Source organism: Urocitellus parryii, chromosome 11, assembly GCF_045843805.1.
Source record: "Urocitellus parryii isolate mUroPar1 chromosome 11, mUroPar1.hap1, whole genome shotgun sequence".
NCBI lineage: Eukaryota > Metazoa > Chordata > Mammalia > Rodentia > Sciuridae > Urocitellus > Urocitellus parryii.
The window spans coordinates 41,842,657-41,867,131 of NC_135541.1; the positions used below are offsets into that span (position 1 = coordinate 41,842,657).

Here is a 24,475-nt window from a genome sequence, read left to right on the forward strand (position 1 = left end):
TATTTTTCATAATTTCCTAAGTTGGCTGCTTAGGTTATTAATTTTCAGACTTCTCCTTTTTCCAATAAAAACTTTTAAAACCCTGACTTTTCTTTTAAAGACTACTCAAGCCATGTAGTCTCTTCTTATAAAATATCCTTCTTTTCCTTCTCCTGTGTGGATATATAAAATATTAGTTTATTGGTTGCATTTTGTCCTTTAATTCCACAGAAGCAAAATTATTATTCTTATGATTCACATGATGGTCAGATTCTGAATATAGGAGAAAATATTTAAATAGACTTATCTTTTTTTCAAGGGCTTCATTTATTTAAAGAGGCTCTTGTTTTATATTTCACACTATATTGTTTGGTTTAAGAAATTTTATGAGGGGCTGGGGATGTGGCTCAAGCGGTAGCGCGCTCGCCTGGTATGCGTGCGACCCAGGTTCGATCCTCAGCACCACATACCAACAAAGATGTTGTGTCCGCCGAGAACTAAAAAATAAATATTAAAAAAAAAAAAAAAAGAAATTTTATGAATGGTAGTATTTTTCTTGAGTTGAGCATTTTGTCATTATATGGTATGCTTATCTTATATAATATTTTTGATCTTGCATGCTACTTTGATATTGATATTGTCACATTTTAAAACTTTGGTTTACATTGTTTCTTTGTGCACCTTAAAAAAATTTCCACTTAAAAAAATCTGTATCATAAACCAGATATAACTTAATTTTAATCCATTGTAATCATTCTTATTTTTTAACTATTTGTGAAATTCAGCCCATTGACATTTGAAATAATGGATTTTATACCCTTTTATTTTTGTTTTCTATTAATATCAAATCACTCCCCTACTTGTTTTCCTTTTTGATTAGTTTAGCTTCACTGGCTTGTGAATTTTCCCTCTATTTCCTTTGTCCCTTTTATTTTGAGGGTTCAACTGAAATTTTCATTTCCATTAGTGATTGCTTTATCATTTCTTATAACCAACTTTAAGTCTATGTACTGCCCAAACATACATTTGTATACCAAGGTACTTTTTTTCTGTGTACTCTGCTATGATTTGACTATATCCCCCAAAGTTCGTGTGTTGAAAACTAAATTCCCTATGCAACTGTATTGGGAGCTGGAGCCTAATAAGAGGTAATTTGATCTGATGGGCTCTGTCCTTATGATAGATGAATGTTGTCATGTCAGGAGTGGGTTTGTATTGTAAAATTGGGCTGATAAAAGCAAGTTCTATTAAGTTTTTTGAGTTATTTATATATCCTAGAGATTAGTGCTCTATCTCGTGTGTGTGATAAAAATTTGCTCCCATTCTGTAAGCTATATCTACACCAAAAAAAAAAAAAAAACAAATAACCCAGTCAATAATAAATGGGCTATAGAACTGAACAGACACTTCTCAGAAGATGATACACAACTAATCAACAAATATATGAAAAAATGTTCAACATCTCTAGCAATTAGAGAAGTGCAAATCAAAACTACTCTAATATTTCATCTTACTCCAGTCAGAATGACAGTTATTAAGAACACAAACAACAACAAATATTGGTGAGGATGTAGGGGAAAAGGCATACTCATACTTTGCTGGTTGGACTGCAAATTGGTACAACCAATCTGGAAAGCAGTATGGAGATCCTTGGAAGACTTGGAATGAAACCACCATTTGACCCAGCTATCCCACTCCTTGATTTATACCCTAAGGACTTAAAATCAACATACTACAGTAGTGTAGCCACATTAATGTTTATAGCAGCTCAATTCACAATAATTAAACTGAGATCTGAGAAATTGTGGTACATATACACAATAGAATATTACTCAGCATTAAAAGAGAATAAAATCAAGATATTTGCAGATAAATGGATGGAGACTGAGAATGTCATGATAAAAACCAAAGATTGAGAATATCATAATAAAATCCAAAAAACCAAAGGTTGAAGTTTTCTCTGATATGTGGATGCTGATCCATAAAAGGGGTAGGGATGGGGAGCATGGGGGGAATGGAGGGGAAGGAAAGAAGAATGGTAGGAAAGGTGGTGGAATCATCATTACCCTAAGCACATGTATGAAGACATGAATGGTGTGACTCTACTTTGTGTACCACCAGAGATATGAAAAATTGTGCTCTATATGTATAATATGAGTTGTAATTCATTATGCTGTCATATATAACAAATTAAATAAATAAATCAAATAAATAAATTTTAAAAAACAAAACAATCACACACACACACACACACACACATACACACATAAAGCAAGCTCTGCAATGTTTTCTTCCTTGCTCTCTCATATTCTCTTGTCCTTCTGCCTTCTGCCATGGGATAATGCAGCAAGAAGGCCCTCACCAGCTGCCAGCATCTTGATATTGGATTTTCCACCTTCCAGAACTGTGAGAAATAAATTTTTTTCTGTATAAATTACCTGGTCTATTGTATTCTCTTAGAGCAACATAAAAAAAGACTGACATATCCCTTACTTTGACTCTATTTTTTTGTTTCCAGTCTTTGCTTAAGTTTTTCTTATATCAGGCCTATTTTATTTCAAGAATACTCAATATTACAAATCCCACTTACATTTTATCATCATTCATTAAATATATGTATGCATATGTGTATTTACACATATGCACCTATGCATATGTTCAAGCATAAATTGCATACATGCTTGCATTTAGTATACATGTACACATATACATGTGTGTATATATACACATATATGTGTATGACAGAGAGACTGAATGGATATGAATATATGTCTGTGTCCACTGGTTCCTCCAGTCTTTGAATTTCCATATGTTGAGATAGCTGCTCTGAATTAATTGCTATTAAGTTATGTTCCTTCTCAAGTATTGTCCTTAGAGAGTATCTGTGGGATGTTTACTTTTTAAATCTTTGCATGTTGAAAATGTTTTTAGTTTTTTTGGCAGCTGAATAATATTTTGTCTGGGTATAGGATTCTCAAGTCAGTTTTTCTTAATGATCTGTATTTTATTCTGATGTCTATATTCCAGAGTCATAGATGAAAATTCCTTAGCTCGTCTGAATCCTTTGCCTTTGCAAGTGTTTTATTCTTTCTTTCTGTATGAGAACTTGTATAATTTTCTGTTGATTCTTGACATGCAAGTATTTCTTTTATTTACTTCCTGGACTTAATGAGACTTTTAATCTCAGATTTAAGTCTTACTTTAGCTCAGTGTAATAAAATACCAATGTTGTATTCTTTTACTTAGAATATCTCCCTCATCTGTCCTGTTCTTCTTATTTCTTTTCATTTTTTAATCCCTCAGAATTCCTGTTATTCTTCCATTAGGATGCTGGATCTGTCCCCTGAGCCTTTTATCTTTTCCCTCCATATTTCATCTCTTTGTGTCTTTACTATTTGTAGGAAGGTATTTTATTCTCTTGGTCTTCTAGAACATTGAGTTATTTTTATTCAGTGCCATTGATTTTTTTAGTTCTTCTGCGGAAATGTTGTTTAAAATTTAAATTCAAAACCTGTGTTTTTAGTTCTATAAATTTTTCGTTGAATTCTTTTTCCATTTTCTCATAGCTTTCATCACTGATATTTTCTTCCAGTATTTTCATCATTTTTACTTCCATGGGTCCTGCCTCTTGTGAGATCTTCACTCAGGGAACTCCTCTCCTTAAGTTAGGTATTATTTTTGTCTTGCCTGCTCATGAGTCTCTGTTCTTTTGACCCTTTTATAGATTTGTAGGGTCTGTTTGGCATTAAGAAATCTGAAAGCAGAAGAAAGCAAGCAGTTGCTGTTCTGGCCTTCTGGCTGACCAGCCATGGATGGTGCCTTCCATCCTCTGAGAGGTCCCTGGGCAGAAGTAGAACTCTTATTTGCCCTCTTATCTTGGAAGCACCTCAGTTTTCCAGTACAGCCCCTGAGTCTCTGAAGCATTTATGTCTAATGCTATAAAGCTCCTGGGGGGAGAGGGCATGATGGGATGGCAGGTAGGGCTTACCTGAAGGTGAATAGCTGTCCTGGGAGGGCAACTCACCAGTAGAACACCTTGGGGAACATCAAAGCCTGGTCTTAATAAAAGCTCAGGAGGAGGCAAACTCTATTTTTTCTGCTGCTAGTACCTTGTATTTACTCATAAGAAAAACAAAGTCCTTTATATGTCCTAAAGATTAGTGCTCTGTATGATGTGCATGTGGCAAAAATTTGCTCTGTAGGCTCTCTACTCACCTTGTTAATTGTTTCTTTTGCTGAGAAGAAGCTTTTCAGTTTGAATCCATCCCATTTATTGATTCTTGATTTTATTTCTTGCACTATAAGAGTCTTGTTAAGGGAGTCAATGTCTAATCTGACATGATGAAAATTTGGTCTACTTTTTCTTCTATTAGAGGCAGGATCTCTGGTGTAATTCCTACGTCCTTGATCAACTTTGAGTTGAGTTTTGTGCATGGTGAGAGATGGGAGCTTAATTACATTTTGGTCCATATGGCTTTCCAGTTTTCCCAGCACCATTTGTTGAAGAGGCTATCTTTTTCTCCAATATTTGTCTTTGGCACCTTTGTCTAGTATGAGATAACTCTATTTATGTGAGTTGTCTCTGTGTGTTCTATTCTGTATCATTGGTCTACAAATCTATTTTGGTGCTAATACCATGCTATTTTTGTTACTATTGCTCTGTAGTATAGTTTTAGGTCTGGTATAGAGATGCTACCTACTTCACTTTTCTTACTAAGAATTGCTTTGACTACTTGGGTCTTTTGTTTTTCCAAATGAATTTTATGATTGCTTTCTCTATTTCTATGAGTAATGTCATTGGGATTTTGATTGGAATTGCATTAAATTTGTATAGTGCTTTTGGTACTGTGGTCATTTTGATAATATTAATTCTGCCTATCCAAGAACAAGGGAGATCTTTCCATCTTCTAAGGTCTTCTTTAATTTATTTCTTTAGTGTTCTGTAGTTTTCATTTTAGAGGTCTTTCACCTCTTTTGTTGATTCCTAAGGTTTTTTTTGTTTTGTTTTGAGGCTATTGAAAATGGGATAGTTTTCCTAGTTTCTTTTTCAGAGGATTTGTCACTGATGTACAGAAATTCCTTTGATAGTTGGGTGTTGATTTTATATCCTTTTACTTTTCTGAATTTATTTATTAGTTCTAGACATTTTCTGGTAGAATTTTTGGGATCTTCTAGGTATATAATCAAGTCATCTGCAAATAGTGATAGTTTGAGTTCTTCTTTTGCTATACATATCCCTTTAAGTTCTATTGTCTGTCTAATTGTTCTGTCGAGAGTTTCAAGAACCATATTAAATAGAAGTGGTGAAAAAGGACATTCCTGTCTTGTTCCAGATTTTAGAGGGAATACTTTCATTTTTTCTCCATTTAGAATGATGAATCTGGAAAGCATTATGGAGATTCCTTGGAAAACTTGAAATGGAACTGTCATTTGACCTAGCTATCCCACTCCTCTGTTTATACCCAAAGGACTTAGTGACATAGCCACATCAATGTTTATAGCAGCACAATTCACAATAGCTAAATTGTGGAACCAACCTAGATGCCTTTCAATAGATGAATGGATAAAGAAACCCTGGTAAATATATACAGTGGAATATTACTCAGCATTAAAAGAGAATAAAATCATGGCATTTGCTGGTAAATGGATGGAGCTGGAGAATATCATGCTAAGTGAAATAAACCAAAGGCTAAAGTTTTCTCTGATATGTGGATGCTGATCCATAATAGGGGCCAGGGTCAGGAAAGGATCATGAGAGGAATGGAGGAGCTCTGGATAGGGCAAAGGAAAGGGAGGTGAAAGGAGGGGACATGGGGATAGGAAAGATGGTGGGATCATCATTACTCTAGGTGCATGTATGAAGACACGAATGGTGTGACTCTACTTTGTATACAATCAGAGAAATGAAAAATTGTGCTCTATGTGTGCACTATGAGTTAAAATGCATTCTGCTGTCATGTATAACAAATTAGAATAAATAAATAATTTTTTAAAAGTCCTGTATTTTTCTCTGTCTCCTAGAGATTTCTGGAGAACCTATAGCCTCAGATACATTCTCTTAACTTTGCCAGTCAGCTACTTAAAAGCACATCCATGATAGCCAGTTGATTTAGAGACCTGAGTGAAATGGACCTTAATCATGTTTGTATAACCTGTAAGGAAGATGGAGTTTCTAGAGGCAGCTATAGCATGGCATTTTCTGCCTTCTGGATTCAGTCATCCTCACTCCAGAACACCCTCTGGCTGATTTTTCTAACCATTAAGAAATAAGACATTCCTACACTTTCCCTCATTGGGGGAGACAATCTACTTGGACTGATTTACTTATGTTCTGAAGTTCTAACTTTATTTTGGTTGCAAACCACAACCACTGCTCACTACCTTAACCCCAAAATAATTTATTTAGCCTGTGGACAGCTTATTTAGTCTGTGCTCTGATGGGTAGTTTTTGGATTTTAGCTGGACTCACTAGGGTTTTGGCTGCCTGCTCCAAGTTGATCCAAGACTACATAGGGCTCTCTTATCCAGATTGGACCCGAGTGCTCATGGTTGTGCTCCATATGTCTCAGGTCCTCCTCAGGCGACCAGTGGGCTATCCCAGCATGATCTTCTCATGGAAGTGCCAGAGATACAAGAGATCAAGCAACATACATTAAAGCCTCTTGAGGCCTAGACTACAAATGGTGTGCAGTCTCTTTTGCCTTATTTTTTTTTGCTAAATTCAGTCATGAATCAGAACCTAATCCAGAGGTAAGGAACAGTGCAGGGAACAGGAGCAGATATGTTCTGATAGATACATGGCAAAAGATGCAGAAATATGAAGGTAGGAAGATCCGGGCCATGAACATAACTTCCTTCAGCTGTGAAGAATAACAGTGCAATATTTCCAATTTATAGTGGTGCTTCAAAGGAGAGAGCCATGAGTGTAACTTAGAGGAAGAGGGGGAAATTTCATAGAGGCATAACATTGGATCTGTTTCATAAAGGTGACTTGGAGTTTGCCAAGTGGACAAAGATGAGTAAAAGGAACAATAATTAAAATGGAATTAACAGTCGAAGTAGAGGTGCAGAAGGCATTTAAGGAGTAAAGAGTTGTCCTGTGTGCTTAAGTCATTGGAAATAATCCTTCTCCACTGTCAAAGTTTTGCTCTTCCCCATGACGACCACAGTTCCAAAAGAGTTGGCATTTCAGATAGTGTGCCAGGAATCATTAGACACTGTGTATTCTTCAGAGCAGGCTGTATGGTGGGCTGCCATCTCCAGACATTGAGGAAAAAAATGGTGTTGCTTACATAATCATTTTATATACTTATGATTATAATATATGTGTACATATATATGTAATTATATGTATTATATGTAATATATATGGTTGGAAATATATATAAATGTTATTTATTAGCTCTCTTTTAATATGTGAGTTGCCATTAAGCACAGCTCAATGTGTTCTGCCATCTATGCCCCTTTGAAGAAAATCATTAATGATAAATACCATTTCTTGATTTCAGTTTAGTCCTTAGTAAATGTCACGTCCTCTGTGGAACCTTCCTTTTTCTCCCCTACTACCCCACCATCCCACCTCTGCCACCAGATTACAGCAGATTCTTCTGCGGAATGCTCCCATTTCTTTCTTTGTGTCCTCTGGAATATTTATGGTTATTTGTTAGTATAAGTTTTTAGGTGTGATTGTTTGGTCAATGTCTGTCTCGTCAATTAAACTTTCAGCTTCTGTGAGAGCAGAAGCCCTTACCTTTTGCATACCACTGGTCCCTAGAGCCTAAAAGAGTAAGTGCCAGGATCATCTTAACTGAATACTGAATAGTGGATGAGTGGGTGGGTGAACTGTGTGAATGCCTGAATGCATTGGCCCTGAAACAGCCTTGGTTTGTCTTTAAAACAGTGACTGTGGCCTCCCCATAGTTACCATTTGCTTGTGGTGAGGTGGGCAAACCATATTAATTTAATGCTTCCATTTGATCTCTATTCATTGTGGCTCAACATGTGCCTACATGACTCTGTTCTGGTGATACTGAGATGAGTAGGACTGGTTGTGCACTAAAGGAGTTGCTGGTTTACTGGGAGAAAAGGAATAGTGAACAGGCAAAGACAATTACTTTGTTAGATATAAGACGAGGGTATGACCAGGTTGGTGCTTGGAGGAGGGGCTTTGGACCAGAATGTCCTGCACTGGAAAAGTGAAAATCTTAGCTGACCTGTGAAGCTAACTAGGAGTTAGATGCATAGCAGAGAATATCATCCCAGAAACAAATGGAAGTGAGGAATTGAGACCAAATAAATGAAACTTCAAATGATTACTATTGCAGAATGAAGAAAGCAACCGTGGGAGTGTAGGAGGGGAAACAGGTGGGTGCTGCCTTTTCATGAAGGGTCACTGGAAGGGTTGATATGACATTTTCATTTATAAAGTTTGCTCTGAAAAAAATATGGAGAATGGGTTGGAATGTTAGGGTTGTTTATAAGGAATATATATATATATATATATATATATATATATATATGCAGTTTATTACACAGTGTGATAAGATATACTCCATGCTCTGGAAGCTCAGAAAAGGAATACCAAAGTGGAGTCCCAGGTTAGGCTAAAGGAAGAGTTTGAAACATTAAGGAGAAGAACTGGGAAGAATATTACAAACTGCTGGGGTTAGGTCAGAGGCACAGAATGTGCAAGAGCATGCCATTTATTCCAGAGAAACTCAATGAATCTTTTATTGATGGAATGTAAAATATTAAGGGTGACTTGATGAAAAATAAAGCCAAAAAGGAAAATATCCAGTACTTAATTCTTCCTCCTATTAAAAATGGTTTTAGACTAAAGTATTTATGTTAGTTATGTATATGAGGCACTTTTTAAAGACATTTTTATTACAGAAAATTTTGAACAGGTACAAAAGTAGACACAGTAGTACAATGGACACCTAGCAACCCATTTGTCAGCCCAGCAACTGACAAAACAAAACAGTCCTGTCCTATTCAAAATGCCATTCACTTTCTTTCCAGTATTATTTTGAAATAAATTCAAAATATCACATCATCTGACACCAAAATATTTTAATATATATCTCTAAATGACAAGGAGCAATACTTAACTACAACTAACAATGTCATTTCTAAAACATAATAATTCAGTTTAATCAAATAGATAATCAGTATTATAATTTCTACTTTTCTCATAAATGTCATATAAGTAAAAATATAAATGTAAATGTTTATATTCAGAATTTGTTTGATCAGGATCCAAATAAAGGGCTGAGGCTCTTCTGAAAGTGAAAGAAGGAACTACTGGTAAATAACAGGTATAGATAGAGACCTTTGCTTTATTTATTTATTTATTTATTTATTTATTTATTTATTTATTATTTTTTTTAGTTGTAGTTGGACACAATGCCTTTATTTTATTTATTTTTATGTGGTGCTGAGGATCAAACCCAGTGCCTCACACTTGCTAGATGAGTGCTCTACCACTGAGCCCACAACCCCAGCCCAGACCTTTGCTTTAAACAGGGATTCATAATTACTTTGGCTTATTTCACTTTGTCAGTACTACTGCAGCTAGCTAGACAGGTATTTTGCAAAATATGAAGGAAACATAGTTCATGTTGTTTCTTTTACTTTCCTGTCATTTTCCTAGGTCTCTCTGCTCCCTGGTATGCAAATGGACATATTCAGCTGAGAAAGGTTGGGATGACAGTTTCTGGAAGATGATTGGTTTGGAAGACTTTGTTGCTGATAATTACAACAAAATAGGTAAAACAATAGAAAATTTGGAAAATGGCCACTTGTATGTGCAAGTAAGAATATTGGTGAAGTTTTGTATTTGTTTGGGTACTGGTTTGGTTTTGTTTGAATTAAAATGTAGGAAGTCAACTCTGTTTTTCTGAGTTGTCTCAACTGAGTCAGTTATGATGGGTAGGTTGTGATGTAGGCCCTCATATTAGGACTTGCATGAAACAAGTGGAGATGCATAGTATATTTCCAGGGAGTAGAAGAGAAATGGTTGAGAGTTAGGTTCAAGGAACAAGTCAAGGCTATTGAAAAGATCAAAATCAGACAAATCAGGGGGAAACAAACAAACAAACAAAACAGAAAATAGAATGTGAACAAGCACTTGCTGAGCAAAGTTTTGAGTCCCAGACTTCCAGTTCTGTGTGTCACTAACTGTATGGCACAGGTGTGAGTGACTAAGGTGTTTGGTAAAAAAAAAAAAAAAAAAAAAAAAAAAAAAAAATTTACCTAGGTACATGATAATGATAGTTGATATTTTAAAGTTTGAGATTTACAAGGTCATTTCACAGTTAGTAGGTAGTAATTGCAGTTACTTAAATTTCTAGTAAGCTGTCATCAGGTAAGCAATTATTTCTAGTTATGAATTGTTTAGCATGTAGGCTAAATATTGTAACAATAAGGGTAGAAAGGATAGGAGGTCATTTCCGTCTTGTGTAATAGAGCAGAGGTAAGTAGCTATTAGTGCAGTTTTGCCATTGTCCAAGCAGGACCTCCAACAGTAAGTCCAAACTAACTGCTTCAGATCTTATCCATTCCCAACCAGTGAGAAAGAAGAATAGAGGCCAGGAGAATTATGTACAGTCTTCTGAGGGCAGCATAACCTCCTATCTGACCACTTCCTATTGACCAGCATTCATTCAGAAGGTCCTGGCGGGCTGTAGAAGTGGCTGGAAAATGTAGTGATTGACTGAATGTATCCATCTATGTGACCACTAAATCTTGAAAGTTGCACTGTTAAGTATTGACAAACTAGTAGTGTCTGCTATAATTTCTGACCACCTTGATTTCTGAGTCAGTTATTTCATTTCAATGTACCTATCTTGGGTAGAATCCCAGGACTACTCTATGAAAATTCAAGTACATAGAATAGAAACAAAGGATGCAAGTAGCATCTACCCTCCTGATCCTGGTATGTTGTCTATGATCTATTCAACTAATAATAGCAACATCTAGAGAAAAGAACAGAGCCAGGGAGGTATGCAGAAAGAGCTCTGCTAGAATTTCTGTGGCTTTGTTGAAACCATCACAGGATCTGAGGTGGAAAAATGGGGGAGGTGCTCACAACAAGGAAAGAGAGGAGGGAAGCAAACAGCAGTCATTAGTCACCATTTACATTCCATGTTGTTAGGTGATTTATATACATTACCTTGGTTGACCCCCACAAATCTATTTGTTTCATGATTCCCATGATAGATGGGGAAATTGAGGTCCAGCTCTTTACCCACTATTAAGGTGCCAGGTCTGACTCTTACATGGGACATACTAGACTAAGGGAATGGATGTGGCTATGTGGCTGGCCTCCACTGGGATTCGGCAGTAGTCTGATATGCAGTACCCAGAGCCAACTTGAGCTAGATTGGGACAAGTGTCCATGCCTGGACTGGGGAGGAGTACAGTTGGGTTGCAGTGTGATCAGTTAATGCAACTTTGCAGAGCATAATAAAGTATCAATAATTTAAATCATATGGTGGTTTGTCTTAAAAGTGCTCCATGTTGATACCATTTGGAGCCAGAGACTGGGAAAGCAGCTGAGAAATAGGGCCAAACATTTACCTTCCTGGTATCTGGGGAAACTGTCCATTATTGGTGTGTCAGGAATCCTGCCAATGGGAGTAGCAGTTTAAACTGCTTCACTCCCATCAAGGTAACTGAACATCCAAACAGGAAAGAGATGCCAAGCCCCTGGAGGAAAGAACTGTCCTTATGCCTGAGTGTGTTGGCATAAAGATGTTGTTGATAAGAGTCTGTTGAGGGCTGGGGTTGTGGCTCAGTGGTAGAGCGCTTGCCTAGCATGTTAGAGGCCCTGGGTTCGATCCTCAGAACCAAAAAAATTAAAAAAAAAAAAAGAGTCTGCTGACTGAATGTGCATGGTTAAGCACAATAATTTGGACTAATTGATAGCAAGAATTAAGAGAAACTGCAGCAAAGAGATCCCAGTGCCTCAGTCTGCTAGGCTACCATAGTGACTTAAATAACAGAAACCTACTTCTCACACTTCTGGATTCTGGGAAGTTCAAAATAAAGGTGCTGACAAGATAGGTTCATTCTGAGTCCTCTTCTCTTGGCCTGCAGGTGGTTGCCATCTCTGTGTGTGCCCACTTGTCCTTTCTGTGCATCAGGGTAGGGAATGAGCTCTGATGTCTTTTCTCAATAGGATGCTAATTCTGTTGGATCAGAGCCCCACTCTTATGACCTCATTTAACCCTAATTACCTTCTTATAGGCCCTGTTTTTTACAGTCATCACATCAGGGGATATGGCTTTCAGCATCTGAATTTGGGGTCACAATCCAGTCAATCACATCCAGGCACTGATGCTTTAGTGGCTAAAATGGGCCTCTAGGTCCTTAGAACCCAATGTGATTGTCTGAAGGCTCTCTGTGAGCTCCCAGCCTTGAAGAAGAACTGTTAGACCCCAGCCGGTGAAAGGGCTTTCTGGCCTGGAATGGAAGGCAAATTGGGGCTAACACACTGAACCTGGGAGCTAAGTACCAATGGTGTTAACAAGTCTCATAATGTTGCTTTACCTCCACTGTCCTGTCTGGTAGCAATTAAAAAATAGCTTACCATGAGCCTGGGATTGTAGTTTAATGGTAGAGCACTTGCCTGTGAGTGAGTAAATGCTGATTCTCCTCTCCCTTCTGGGTTCTACATACTTGTCTCATGTAGTTCTTACACCTGCTGACCAAAGCACTGTTAGCCTATTGACAGAGGAGGCTCAGAGAGACTTACCTTATCTAAGCTTGCATAGAACCAACAAGTGATGTCAGGATTGAAACCTTCCTAATGTGAGGACCTAGAAGAAACTACTATTTAACTGGAACACACTTTTCCATTTAATTAGTTAAGTGATTTTTAAAGTTAGTATGTCCCCCAAAGTTACTTGTTCTTCCCTGAGTTTCCTGAGTCGTGTTAGATATTAGCTTTAGAATAGTACTGGAAATGCTTAACACCTTGATTACTTGTTTAGATATCTTGATTCCATACTGGACTGTGAGCTCTTAAGCACAAGAATTTTCATTTATTTACATTTGTCTTTCCAGTACTAGCAGAAAGCATGACATTTTTATAGCTAAATTACTACTTGATTGGTAATTGGATAAATTTATGATCATATCAACCTCCTACTTGGAGGTTGATGCTTCTTGCTTTTAAAAGTTGTGATGAGGGTACTTAATGGCTTCAGCAATCTTTGGCAACTTGGGCCTCAAGTCATCTCCTTTTCTGATTATTTTAACACTTTTCTTCGTTTCCCCATCTTACATGAGGTACATGTTTCACTAGTATATTAGTTCTGCTAATAGAGCAATACCTACCGAAATTTTCATTTAAAGTCCATAATGTTAATCTAGCAGAAAATTTCCAGGGTAACTTTATTAGATTTTGCCTGTTAAGTTAATGGGTTTTTAATGGATGTGCAAAGGAGACATCATTAACCAGAATATTGCCAAGCACGAATTAAAACTCATCCATTCGTCAAAATTAACTGTGGGAAGCTTCCTTTGATTTCCATTTCCGGGCACTTGAGCTTGGAGTTTCGGTCTGAACCTGAGGCAGAAGACATTTACTCTCAGTTGTGACTTTCAGAAACTCCTCTGGAAGCCACCTCCAGACATTCTTCAACAATTCTTGGAACTATGAAAAATGAATCTCGGAAGTCTCCCTGTAAAGTGTTAAGCATTTTCAGTGGCCTCATTGCCCGTCAAGATGTGGGCAGTATAGCACAAAACCTTTTAACAGATTTGAGCATTGAGCGTCATGGATTTGAGCATTAATATAATTACCATAATTTGCTCCACGTGGAGCTTTTAGCCAAGTCTTTACCAGCCTTCCTCAGCTCATGCAGTAAATAAATGCTTTCCCCGAAAACTGAACACCTCAGCAACTGATGGTCTTATGGAGGAATATTTTTGAAATAAATTATTTATGAAGTGTAAGTTAAGGATCAAATGCAATATTTATATGGTGCATTTCAAGGACGAGGGGAATATTTACAATGTTTTAAGTAACTACATGCAAGTCTCCAAAGCTGAAATACTCCTACTTAATATCTTCTTTCAAGGAGGTATTTGGATGGTTTCTTTGGAACATTATACAAAATATGGAAAAATAATTTTGTGATTTAAAAGAGTATAATAGAAAAGTTTCCTTACAATCAAAACTACATTAGTTGATTTAATGTTCAAAATTGTTGGGGAAACCCAAACCCAGTTTTTTTCCCCCCCATAGGAGATTATTTACCCATAGTCTAGTAAAATGATATGTGTCAATAAATTTTGACCTTCAATTTCACATGAATCATTCCCAGGTTACCTATCTAATCCTAAACATCTATCAAAGGCAAACAGGAAGGAAGAGATCAGCAGGGAGAAAGACCCTTAGGAAGATAAGCAACATTCCACCTGTGCTAATCGACTATCCAGGCTCCCTTTCAGCATGTCCCAGTTGCCTTTTTACTTCCTGGGAAAAGTGCTTCCTTGTATAACTGGGGTAGGCCACTTCACGAAAATTCACATGTACAACATGACTGAATTATAGAGTGATTATTTGCATTACAGAGAGAGCTTTGTTATATAAAGGATTCAGTATATTAGCTTATAGATCATTTAATATTTGAGATTAGGAAAGCTAGGTAAAGAACAAATGTGAGGTTCAAGTAGGAATTACTAACTCTTAAACTCAGAGGCAGAATGAAGACAAGGCATATAGGGAAGGAGAGGGTTCTTAAGAAGAAGGAGGCAGCCTTTTTAAAACTAGTTTTCTCTCTCCCTGCGAGATTATATTTTAGGCCTTCAATTTCACATGAATTTAATTTCACAGATGCTGTGGGTACGGTCACCTGGCATGTAGTAGACACTAATGAGATATTTGTTGAGTGATTGCATATGTCCTTTGTGTGTGTGTGTGTGCAGTATTGAAGATTGAACCCAGGGCCTTGTACATGCTAAGCAAGCACTCTACCATTGAAGTACTTCCCTAGCCTTTAAATGTATGATTGAGTGAGAGATTTGATATATAAATCCCTTCTTGGCTTCAGGTGTCCCTAACACTTAAGGATGTCTCTATAAATTCTTTTAATTAAATTATAGTAGTAGGTGATCACAGTGATCTTTCACAAATACCTCTACTTAGGAAGGAACTACTGTAGAAAGTTATACCTCAGACCAAATAATAACTGCAGTACAACATCATTCCCACAGCAAATCTCCCAGAGACTTTTCCAGAACAGGAAATATTTTACAACAACTTGTTTTATGAAGGTTGGGGATTTCACTTTTCCTAAAGTAAAATAAACCCTGCTGTAACTGAAGCTACATTTCAGTTGCTTTTATCCTGCAGGTAAAGAATGTTGACCAATAATAAGTGAGTGTTGGAGACATAAATGTGCCAGTACTCACCACTGTTCCATTCTTGAGATCTAACAATCAGAGAATAATTCACAGAACCACCTGAGGCAAACTGCCATATTAGCTTTGGTCAGCTGTTATAGAGCATGATGGTCTCCTGCCTCTACTTGGAATCTTGGCTGGACCTTGGGACCCCCTTGATATTTATTCACCCACTGATTGGCAGGCAAAAAAAGTTAAGACAAAGAGAAAAGAAATCTAGCTTTGCTTTCCTGAGGCAGCTTCACTTGATCTTCTTGGGCATGGGTGGGTCCAAAAGAGACCCATGGCAGGCCTGCACAGATGCTTTCAGGGCTGCAGCCCCACTTCTATTAACATGGCCCCATGGATGTTGCATTCTTTCACATCTCAAGGATCAGCTAAGTGATTCCTCTTCCTGTGAATAGAGTAAGTGAAAACAGAGAAGCAGAGGATGGGAGTGTTTGCATCATTACTGCTCCATCTTGAGGGAAAGAAGAGGAAATTACCTTGAGGAAATACACCTGAAGAATTTCTACCTACTACAGTGATCAAGACCAGTGTTGGGAAAATGAATCCAGTGATGCCATCCAAATAGTTGCTGGTATTATTAAATCCCTTTCAAGCTATTTATATACAGTATTCTGAATTTTCCCAACAGAACTGGACATTAGCCAGAGTCATTCATTCATTTTTTAAAATGTGAAATTTGCTTTTTATTTTGGTGTGAATAAATCATGTAATTCACTGTTACTATTCTGACCTCAAGGGCTGCCCCTGGAGCTTTGCTGCTTCTCCATCTTCATGTCATGTCATATAGGTATATTTTTTTTTCTAATTTATATGGGGAGATCTGAAGAGTCTTTGGCCACAAGTACTCCTAGCCTTATCTAGATTATATGGGACTTGTCACAACCACTTTCCATGTTGCAAAGAAGGTTGTAATCCCTGTGAATATTCTGGACAAGGCTTTGCCTCTGCCCTTCACTCTGAACATTTGATATAACCTCATCCTCCTATCTCTCTTCTCATTCCTGTATATAACCAAGTCTTTCCAATACTTGAAAATAAATACACATCCTCTGAGTATTGTACTGCCTTATTTTACCCTTCAAATTTGAACTTCTTCCTTAGAGAGATTGTCCCAGAGGCTTCCATGTCAGTTTGCCATCCATCCTATCATGCATTCATCCGTTCTTGTCACCACACTTGCTGAGCACCTTCCATATGCCACATGCTGGGTTGAGTACACAAAATTAATACAAGAATATATTTAACATAGTCCATTTCCTTGTGGAAACTCATGTCCACTAGGGGAAGAGGTGAATAAGTCTATGGATGTCTACAACACTCTGGAGAAGCAGAGCAAGAAGTAACTGATGTGGTGTTGGTATCAAGGAAGTCTTTTCATGAGGGGGCATTTGAGATGCATCTGAAAAATATGAGTGACAGTTTACCAGGAAAGGTGTGAAAATGGCTTTCATGGCAGAAGAAATAGCACAGGCAGTTGTGTGGAAGCATGAAGAAGGTGAAGAGTCCAGGTATTATTGAGGTTGCCTGGGACTTGGTGGACCTAGATTCAATGGGGAGGGATGGTGGGGTATGGGATAGGAGAGGTGACTGGATACTAATTTTTAATGGGATTTTTGTCCTATCTTTGAAGATAAGCTGCTAGTAAGAGAGTCAACATAATAGGGTTTGCTCTAATCCTAGTGGTTTCAATTACTACTCCTGCCAATACTACAAATAAAACAGGGCAGCAGGGTCCATTTTAGAAATTTTGTAGCTCCTATGAAAATGTGTCCATGCACCAAACCCTTTTCTTTTCTATAATCATATACAATACCCATTAGCTACCATCCCTTCCATAAGCCTTTGTTGTGAAGCTGAAATGAGATATCAGATGTCTCAGGACAGCATGGTTGATGCAGCCTGTGCAAACGCTGGCTCTTATCATTTTTAAGTGCACCTTGGCACTGGGAAGACAGGAATATTCACTCTTTCAACACTCTGTGCCAGCACAGTGCCCCCACCCCTTAGATGCCCAGAAGTACCATTTCAGCTGCTGGCCCTTCCAGGAACAGCCCTTCAGAGCCTGAAGGACAAGGGAACAGTGATGACCACATCATGATAATGTGAAATAATGACTTTCAGAGGCTTTCCTGCATATGAGGTTTCATGGAAATGCTCCTCCTTTCACTATAGTATCTGAAAGATGATTGGAAACCCCCCAAAATGAGGTCAGCCCTCAACTTCTCTCCCTACTTCTGGAGAAGCAGTGAATATCTGAGTTGAAAGGGATCGTAGAGAAATTGCTCTAATGCCTTCAATTTCTAGATAAGAACTGAGACTCCAGGAAATGAGATGAATTTCTATGGTCTTGCAGTACTTTATTGACAGAACAGAACTGAGACCAGAAACCAGGTTTTCTGATCCCTAGTACTATGGCTGTTTGACTATTCCATGACAACTCTCCTGTTTGAGCTTTTTCAATAACTTGATCATTTGGCTAAGGTGGGTACTGTCATTTAAGTGATGCCAACCATTAGAAGAATGTAGGGAACACCTTCCATAGGTGAATGCATCCAATCTTTTGTCTAGTTCTTATCTATGTACATATAGGAACTGGCTGTGCCCAAGTGGATCTGGGCACACACTCATCAAGCTCTTAAGTTACTGATAAACTAGAATAATTAAGTAATATATTAATGGTTGCCTATTTTAAGAATTAATATATTTATTTCCAGACTCAAAATGATCTGACTTCAGTTCTGGCTCTGATGTCTGCAAACCATTTGGGCTCAGCCATATGTGACTTTGGGTGAGGTACATAATCTTTGTGAGCCTTAATTGGTATATTATGAAGATATTATAGGGATTGAAGGAAATAATGCAGGTCAAGTGCAGTAAATCTTCAGAGTGTCCACCCCTCTGAGTTCAAATTTTTGTTTAGGTGGCAGGTCATGTCTGCCAAAGCAAGTACCCCTTGAATAATCTTAGGTAATTTTTGCCAATTTATGGATGGGGGATACCTTTTTCTGAGTTCCATCCCTGGGTAGATGGAGTTTTTAATCACTGCCTTAATATAAGCAAGATATAATAAAACTAATTACAACTCTGCTTCTAATCATAATCACAATCATATTCCAATTAGCTCCATTTAGACCAAAAGTGATAGAAAGACAATGAAACCTGAGACTATTTTGATCATTTCAGTAAATATTGTGTAGCCACACCCATCTGGACACCTCTAAGAAAATCAGTTGCAGATGTCATTTTGGAGCCCCTGAGAGTAAAATTGAATTGCCCCTCAGAGGTGAGAAATGGTAGATTATCCCAATTTCTCAAGTTTTTTTTCCCTATAAACTATTACCCTGTGTTCTCAATGTTAATTTTGACTATTAAGCATGCAGTTGTGAGAAAGGATTATTGGGAACCACCCCACATCACTATGTGTAGATCATGCAAACCTAACCTCAGGCCTTGCCATTCCTTAAAGTTCTTTTCCAGCAACAGAATCAGGTTGCAGAATGGGATGTTGGTGGATCCTCCACACTCCATTAGCACCTGTTGATTACTTCTTACCTTTTTGCTTTTGTTTTCTCAATTAGGCAGTCAGTTTTTTAAGACTCTTTGTCTTCTCTGTGTACATCACCCCAAAATCCATGTTTGATGGATACGCACAGCCCAGCCACCCACCATGCTACTGGTTTGGTCTTCTTCATCTTGGTAAAAGATACCTCAATGCTCCCTGTTGGTCAGGACCCAAACCTGGAAGCCATTCTTAATGCTTCTCTTGTTCTAACAATTTATAATGAATGCACCAACGAGACCTTTCTGCTTTGCTCAAAAATTGACACTGAATTAAACATCTCTGTCCCTCTTCACTGTTACTAACCTTGTTCAGCATATATATATATATATATATATATATATATATTCATCTCTTACTGGATTAGTGTGCTAGCCTCTCAAAAGGTCTCCTTATCACTGTTCTTCCCTCAGGTAATCCATTCTCCACACAGCAACCAATGTGATTTTTAAAAAAATTTAAAGCAGGTCAGGTTACTTTCCTGCTTACAATCCTTCAGTAGCTTTGAGTGGCAAATGGGGGGAATCTGAATTCCTTCCACACCCAACACAGTCCTGCATGATCTCTCTCTCTGACTTGTATCACTTGCCCTACCATCATTTATTCACCATCCACCCACAATGATCTTCTTTTTTGTTTCTTAAACATCTTTAGTGTGGATTTGTATCAACTCTGCCTGGCGTGGCCCCTTTCAAAGTATTTACGTGGTTATCTCTCTGTTCAGATCTCAGCTCCCATGTCAACAAGGGACTAGCCTTCTCTTCCTCAAAGCAAACACTCCTTCTCCCTCACCAGAAGTATTCTGTTTCCTTGTTGTATTTTCTTCTGATCACTTGTCACTATCCAAAATTAACTGAATTTAGCATTCATGTGTCTGTTTATTGACAGATCAGCTGCTTATTAAATATTGTCGAATGCTCTTAATATATCAATAAAAAGTACCCCAAGTACCACACATTTTTTGATAAATTCCAAGTAGTTCTCTCATAGACAAAATAGAGATGTTTAGAGTGTGTGATATGTTTAAATTAGTTCTCAAGTGGCTAACCAACTATCTCAAAAACTGTAATTTTTAGAATTAATCTCATCTCATTATGAGGCTGTGGTGGTATGACATACCACATTTCACATTAACTTGCCTTGGTCAGTATTTTCAATCAACAACCTAGATAAATGCTAGATGACTTGATAAATTTATAAATGCTGCAGAAGAAAAAACCATACCTCAAAACCATACTTAATACATTGAATAAAATAATTGAGTTTTTTCCCTTCAGGCCAGTAGAGTGGGTTAAAAATAATGAAGTATATATTTGTCAAGTATAAATTTATGGTCATTTTTTTTCATTTAAAAATACAAGGAAGGAAAACCAATGAGCTTCTCAATGGTATATATGTAAACTCAGTAGTAACCCAGGTTTGCTAGAGTGCTTGATTCCTAAGGATCCATAAACCAAACAAATATTTATGTATTATCTAGCAATCACTTCTAGATCCCTTATTACTATTAACTTATTTAATTCTTTTAACCAGTCAAGGTAGGTACTAGTATATTCATTTTATTGATGAGGAACCTGAGGCACAGAAAGGTTGAGCAGCTAAGCTGCTAATGGTCACAGAGTGGGGAATGGAGCCAAAGATAGATCTGCTCCAGACACTGTACATCTGATCAAGAGGCCATACAGCCTCTGGGTCTGAGCATTAACACTCAGATCAAGGTAAACAAGAGCCCTGTCCTGGTCAGAATGTATCTGAAGTCATGTGTCCCTTTCTTGTCCTCACATTTATAAAGGCTAATGACAAAAAGCAAGTGCTACATCTATGGGAGAGTGACCTGGATGAATTAGGTAGTTTAGATCCAGTAAGTGCAAGTTGAGCAGTCTGAAGTCATCTTAACCTCATGAAATAACCTGGAAGATTCTTAATTCAGATCTGTCTAAAACCAAAGCCCCTTCTGAGAGCTGTGAGAAGATTAGTCAGGATCCTGAAAGATCAGTGCTACCTCACAGGTTCCTTCCTCCCCTTCTCTGAAATAGCCAAGGAAGAGGCTTGAGGGTGTGAGAACCTCTAGAATTCCAGGAGAATGAATGCCATCATACTTTGCATAGTTGTATGTGGGGGAAAAAAAACAAAGCACAATTCAGTGTGGGATTTTTTTTTCTTTTTCTGAAATTTATTAATCTGGGACTTGCTTCTAGATTGTGGTTGGACCTCAGATCAGTCATATTGCCATCCATTTAGAGGTTCAGTTTTCTTGAAAGATAACCACTGTCCATGGTTGGCCTCCTGTGACCTGTCATCATTCTTCCTAGCTTCTCTTGTTCATGCAGCTGGTTGGTGGTGGCCTCAGTGTCCTAGGTGACTTCTGTGGCTCTGCTACAGTGTCCTTCAACCCAGTTCCGTGAGTGCTGACTTCACAGTCCCGGTGACCTTTTCAGCTTCCCAGCACAGGCTAACCTTTCTGAGAATCCACATCAGAGAGCTGCTGTGGTCAGGGTGGCAGGTCACCGTTGACTAATGGCCTTCTCCAAGGTTTGCTGGCAGACGTTGCATTGTCATGAACCCTATTGATCCCAGAAGCGTGCCGGCCGCTCCGGCAGCCTCTGCGGGCACGGGGAGGTGGTGAGTCACAGACCCCTCCCTGCCACCCATCTGTTGTTGTGACGAGAAGAAAGAAGATGATCTCTTTGTGGTATCGTAAAACCTAGAAAGACATTTAAAATTCCGTTAAATTTTCATACCCTTTTAGCTATTGAAATGTACAATCTATTAGGGGAAAAAAAAACCTCCTGCCATTTTTCCCCACTGCCCTTACTTCAGAGGCTACTTAAGGGACCAGGTAATGATTTTATGGTGTTTATTAATACTTCATGTTCTGCTTCCCTCCCCCATTCTTCTCGACCAAGGACTGTATATTTATTTTCCTTTAAAGTGAAAACGCAGAACCTGCTCAGGGATGGTTCAGATATGGAGCTTTGTGAATCACGCATTGTTCTGTTATAGACATATCATGGACTTCACATCTAAACCTCTGGGGTTGACTCAGAGCAGATTGGGGCAGGGGGGCATTTTGGGTTTTTTTTTTTGATGCACTTTGTGGTAATGGAAAGAACATGGGTTTTCGAGCCAGATGGACATGCGTTTGAAAGCTGACCCTGCCATGTCCTAGCTGTATGACTATTATTAAGCATGTCCCTTAACACCTGAGGGCATCGCAGGGAAAACAACACCTCTACTTAGTAATTTTGATGACCTCACGCCATCTTCTTAATACAGGCTTCTCGGGGAAATACTGATCTGAGTATCCAAATTATTTTGAATTTCTTCCAGTTTTTCTTAATAACTACTTTTCTCTTGTCTCTCATAATCATCATATGGAAGAACTGACAAAATGTCCCTCACTCCTTTGGCTACTTGAGTATTTAAAGAATATTTGAGACTCGTCCATAGTGGGCTTCTGAGCCATTAGTATAAACTCATCTAATTCACTTTTTCCCATCTCTAGTTTAATTAATCTTTAGTCCCTCTTACCTTATTTTATCTGTGCCTACTTGATACAAGCTACCTGACATATTGTCTAAGATAAGGTGGCACACAGGAAATAGTCCAGAACATAGTAGTAGCCAGGCATGGTGGCGTACTCCTATAATCCCAGTGGCTTATGAGGCTGAGGCAGGAGGATCATGAGTTCAAAGTCAGCCTCAGCAACTTAGAGAGGTCCTAAGCAACTTAGCAAGACCTGGTCTCGGAGTAAAATATATAAAAATGGAGGGAGGGGGGCTCAGAGGTTAAGAGCCCCTGGGTTTAATTTCTGGTACCAAAAAGAAAAAGAACTAGCAGTTACTTGGTGGATATTTGGTAAATAAATGAACAAATGTTACGGAATACTCAGATAAATGTTTCAAAGAAGAGTTAAACAAAAGGGAAAGATAGTAAGTACCTTTGAACTAGCCAAATAATAACAGGGAGCAGGCAGTGGGCCTATGTGGGGAAGTTAGGTAAGGCTAGAAATAGACTCGAATGTCCTCAGTGTAGGTGATATTTGAAGCTGATGACAATTGTGAGAGACAATTGTGAGGGAGAAGGGAAGTGGATCTGGGAAAAAGCTTCGAGGAATTCCAGTACATTAAAGGCCAGGCTGAGAAGGATGTGCCACAGAGAAAGCCTACTCGGACAGGGAGATAGGAAGACCCAGAGATGGAGAATGGAGGGAACAATCAAGGATGTTGAGATAGAAGTGAGGAGAGAACTGAACCACATCCACTCGATACAATGATACAATGACCAGAGGGCTTTCTTGCTCCGTTTGTGCTGCTATAACACAATACCATAGACTAGGTAATTTATAAAGGACAGAAATTTATTTCTCACAGTTATGGAGTCTGAAGTCTAAGGTCAGGGTGCCAGCATCTAGTAGGGGCCTTCGTGCTGTGTTCTCACATGGTGGAAGGCAGAGGGCGAGAGAGCAAACTCACCACCACAGCCCTTCTTATGTGAGCACTAATTCATTCGTGAGGGTAGGGCCTCATGACCTAAACACCTCCCCCAAAACCCACCTCAGTACACTTTTGCATCGTACACATTGAGACCCTAGCAGGGACCTTAGGGAAAGCCACTTTATTATGATAATTGGGTCATAAAAAAAGTGTTGAGGAGTAAATAATAATTACTGCAGCAGCTGCAGAGTTTTTAACTAGATGTTGTGCCAAGCACCTGGTAGGAGTTTTATAATAGATGATGAGAAATATAGCCTTCTTACCCCTAAGGAAGTTAATCACCGAAGTCATACCGTTACTTAGTCAGGGTTCAAGCCAAGATAGATGTCAGAAGTCAGAATTGGAGATGAATGAAATGAAGCCAGGAAATTCAGACAGCTCTGAAGATATTTGGTTGGGAGGGAAGGAAACAGAAATGGGGCAGACCCTAGGGGAGGAAGACTGTTGAAATAGATGGAGTAGATGTTGTGTGGCTCTTGAATGTGGAAGAGTCACTTGACTAAGTTTGATTGCACTGAGAGGTTCCAGCAATGAGTCTGAGGGTACCAGGGAGAAGGGAGGGTTGGAACTGGAAGGCTCTAGGGGGTGGGGGTCTGCATTCCCATAAAGCCACTCTGTTTGTTAACAGACAGGAAGAAGAGGGAGATAGCAGAACTGCGGAGCACCTGAGCTTGCAAATGAAAGGTGGAGAGAGTTCCTGTCATGCAGTATGTTCTCTCTGTGAAATGGGAAATGAGATGATCATTCCAGAGAGTGATAGAGAAGCAAAAGATTCCAAAATTTGAGAAGAGAGGAAAAGGTTTAAAAATAGAAGTTCAGAGAAGGGGGAATCAAGAGGATTAGAGAAAAAACTTGGAGATTGTTTAATGGTGTTGGAACCCCTGCAGAGGGAGGGTCGTGAATGTACTAGGAATCTATCCTGTAGCATGATTTTTTTTTTCCCAGCAGTGCTCAGCGTTCTGGTTGCCAGCACAGAGGTCAAGGTTGTTTTTTATTGTTTTGTTAATCTTAGTGAATT

General features: G+C 38.4%; 1 protein-coding gene across 5 annotated transcripts in view; it reads left to right on the plus strand.

Moving 5' to 3' along the window:
• Fggy (FGGY carbohydrate kinase domain containing) overlaps positions 1-24,475 on the plus strand; it is a 394,333-nt gene that overhangs the window by 132,275 nt on the left and 237,583 nt on the right. For all 5 annotated transcript variants that reach the window (XM_026382510.2, XM_026382499.2, XM_026382516.2 and 2 more), the window contains one exon: positions 9,632-9,747. In XM_026382510.2, coding sequence (XP_026238295.2) covers positions 9,632-9,747 — 116 coding nt within the window. The remainder of the gene's footprint in view (positions 1-9,631; positions 9,748-24,475) is intronic.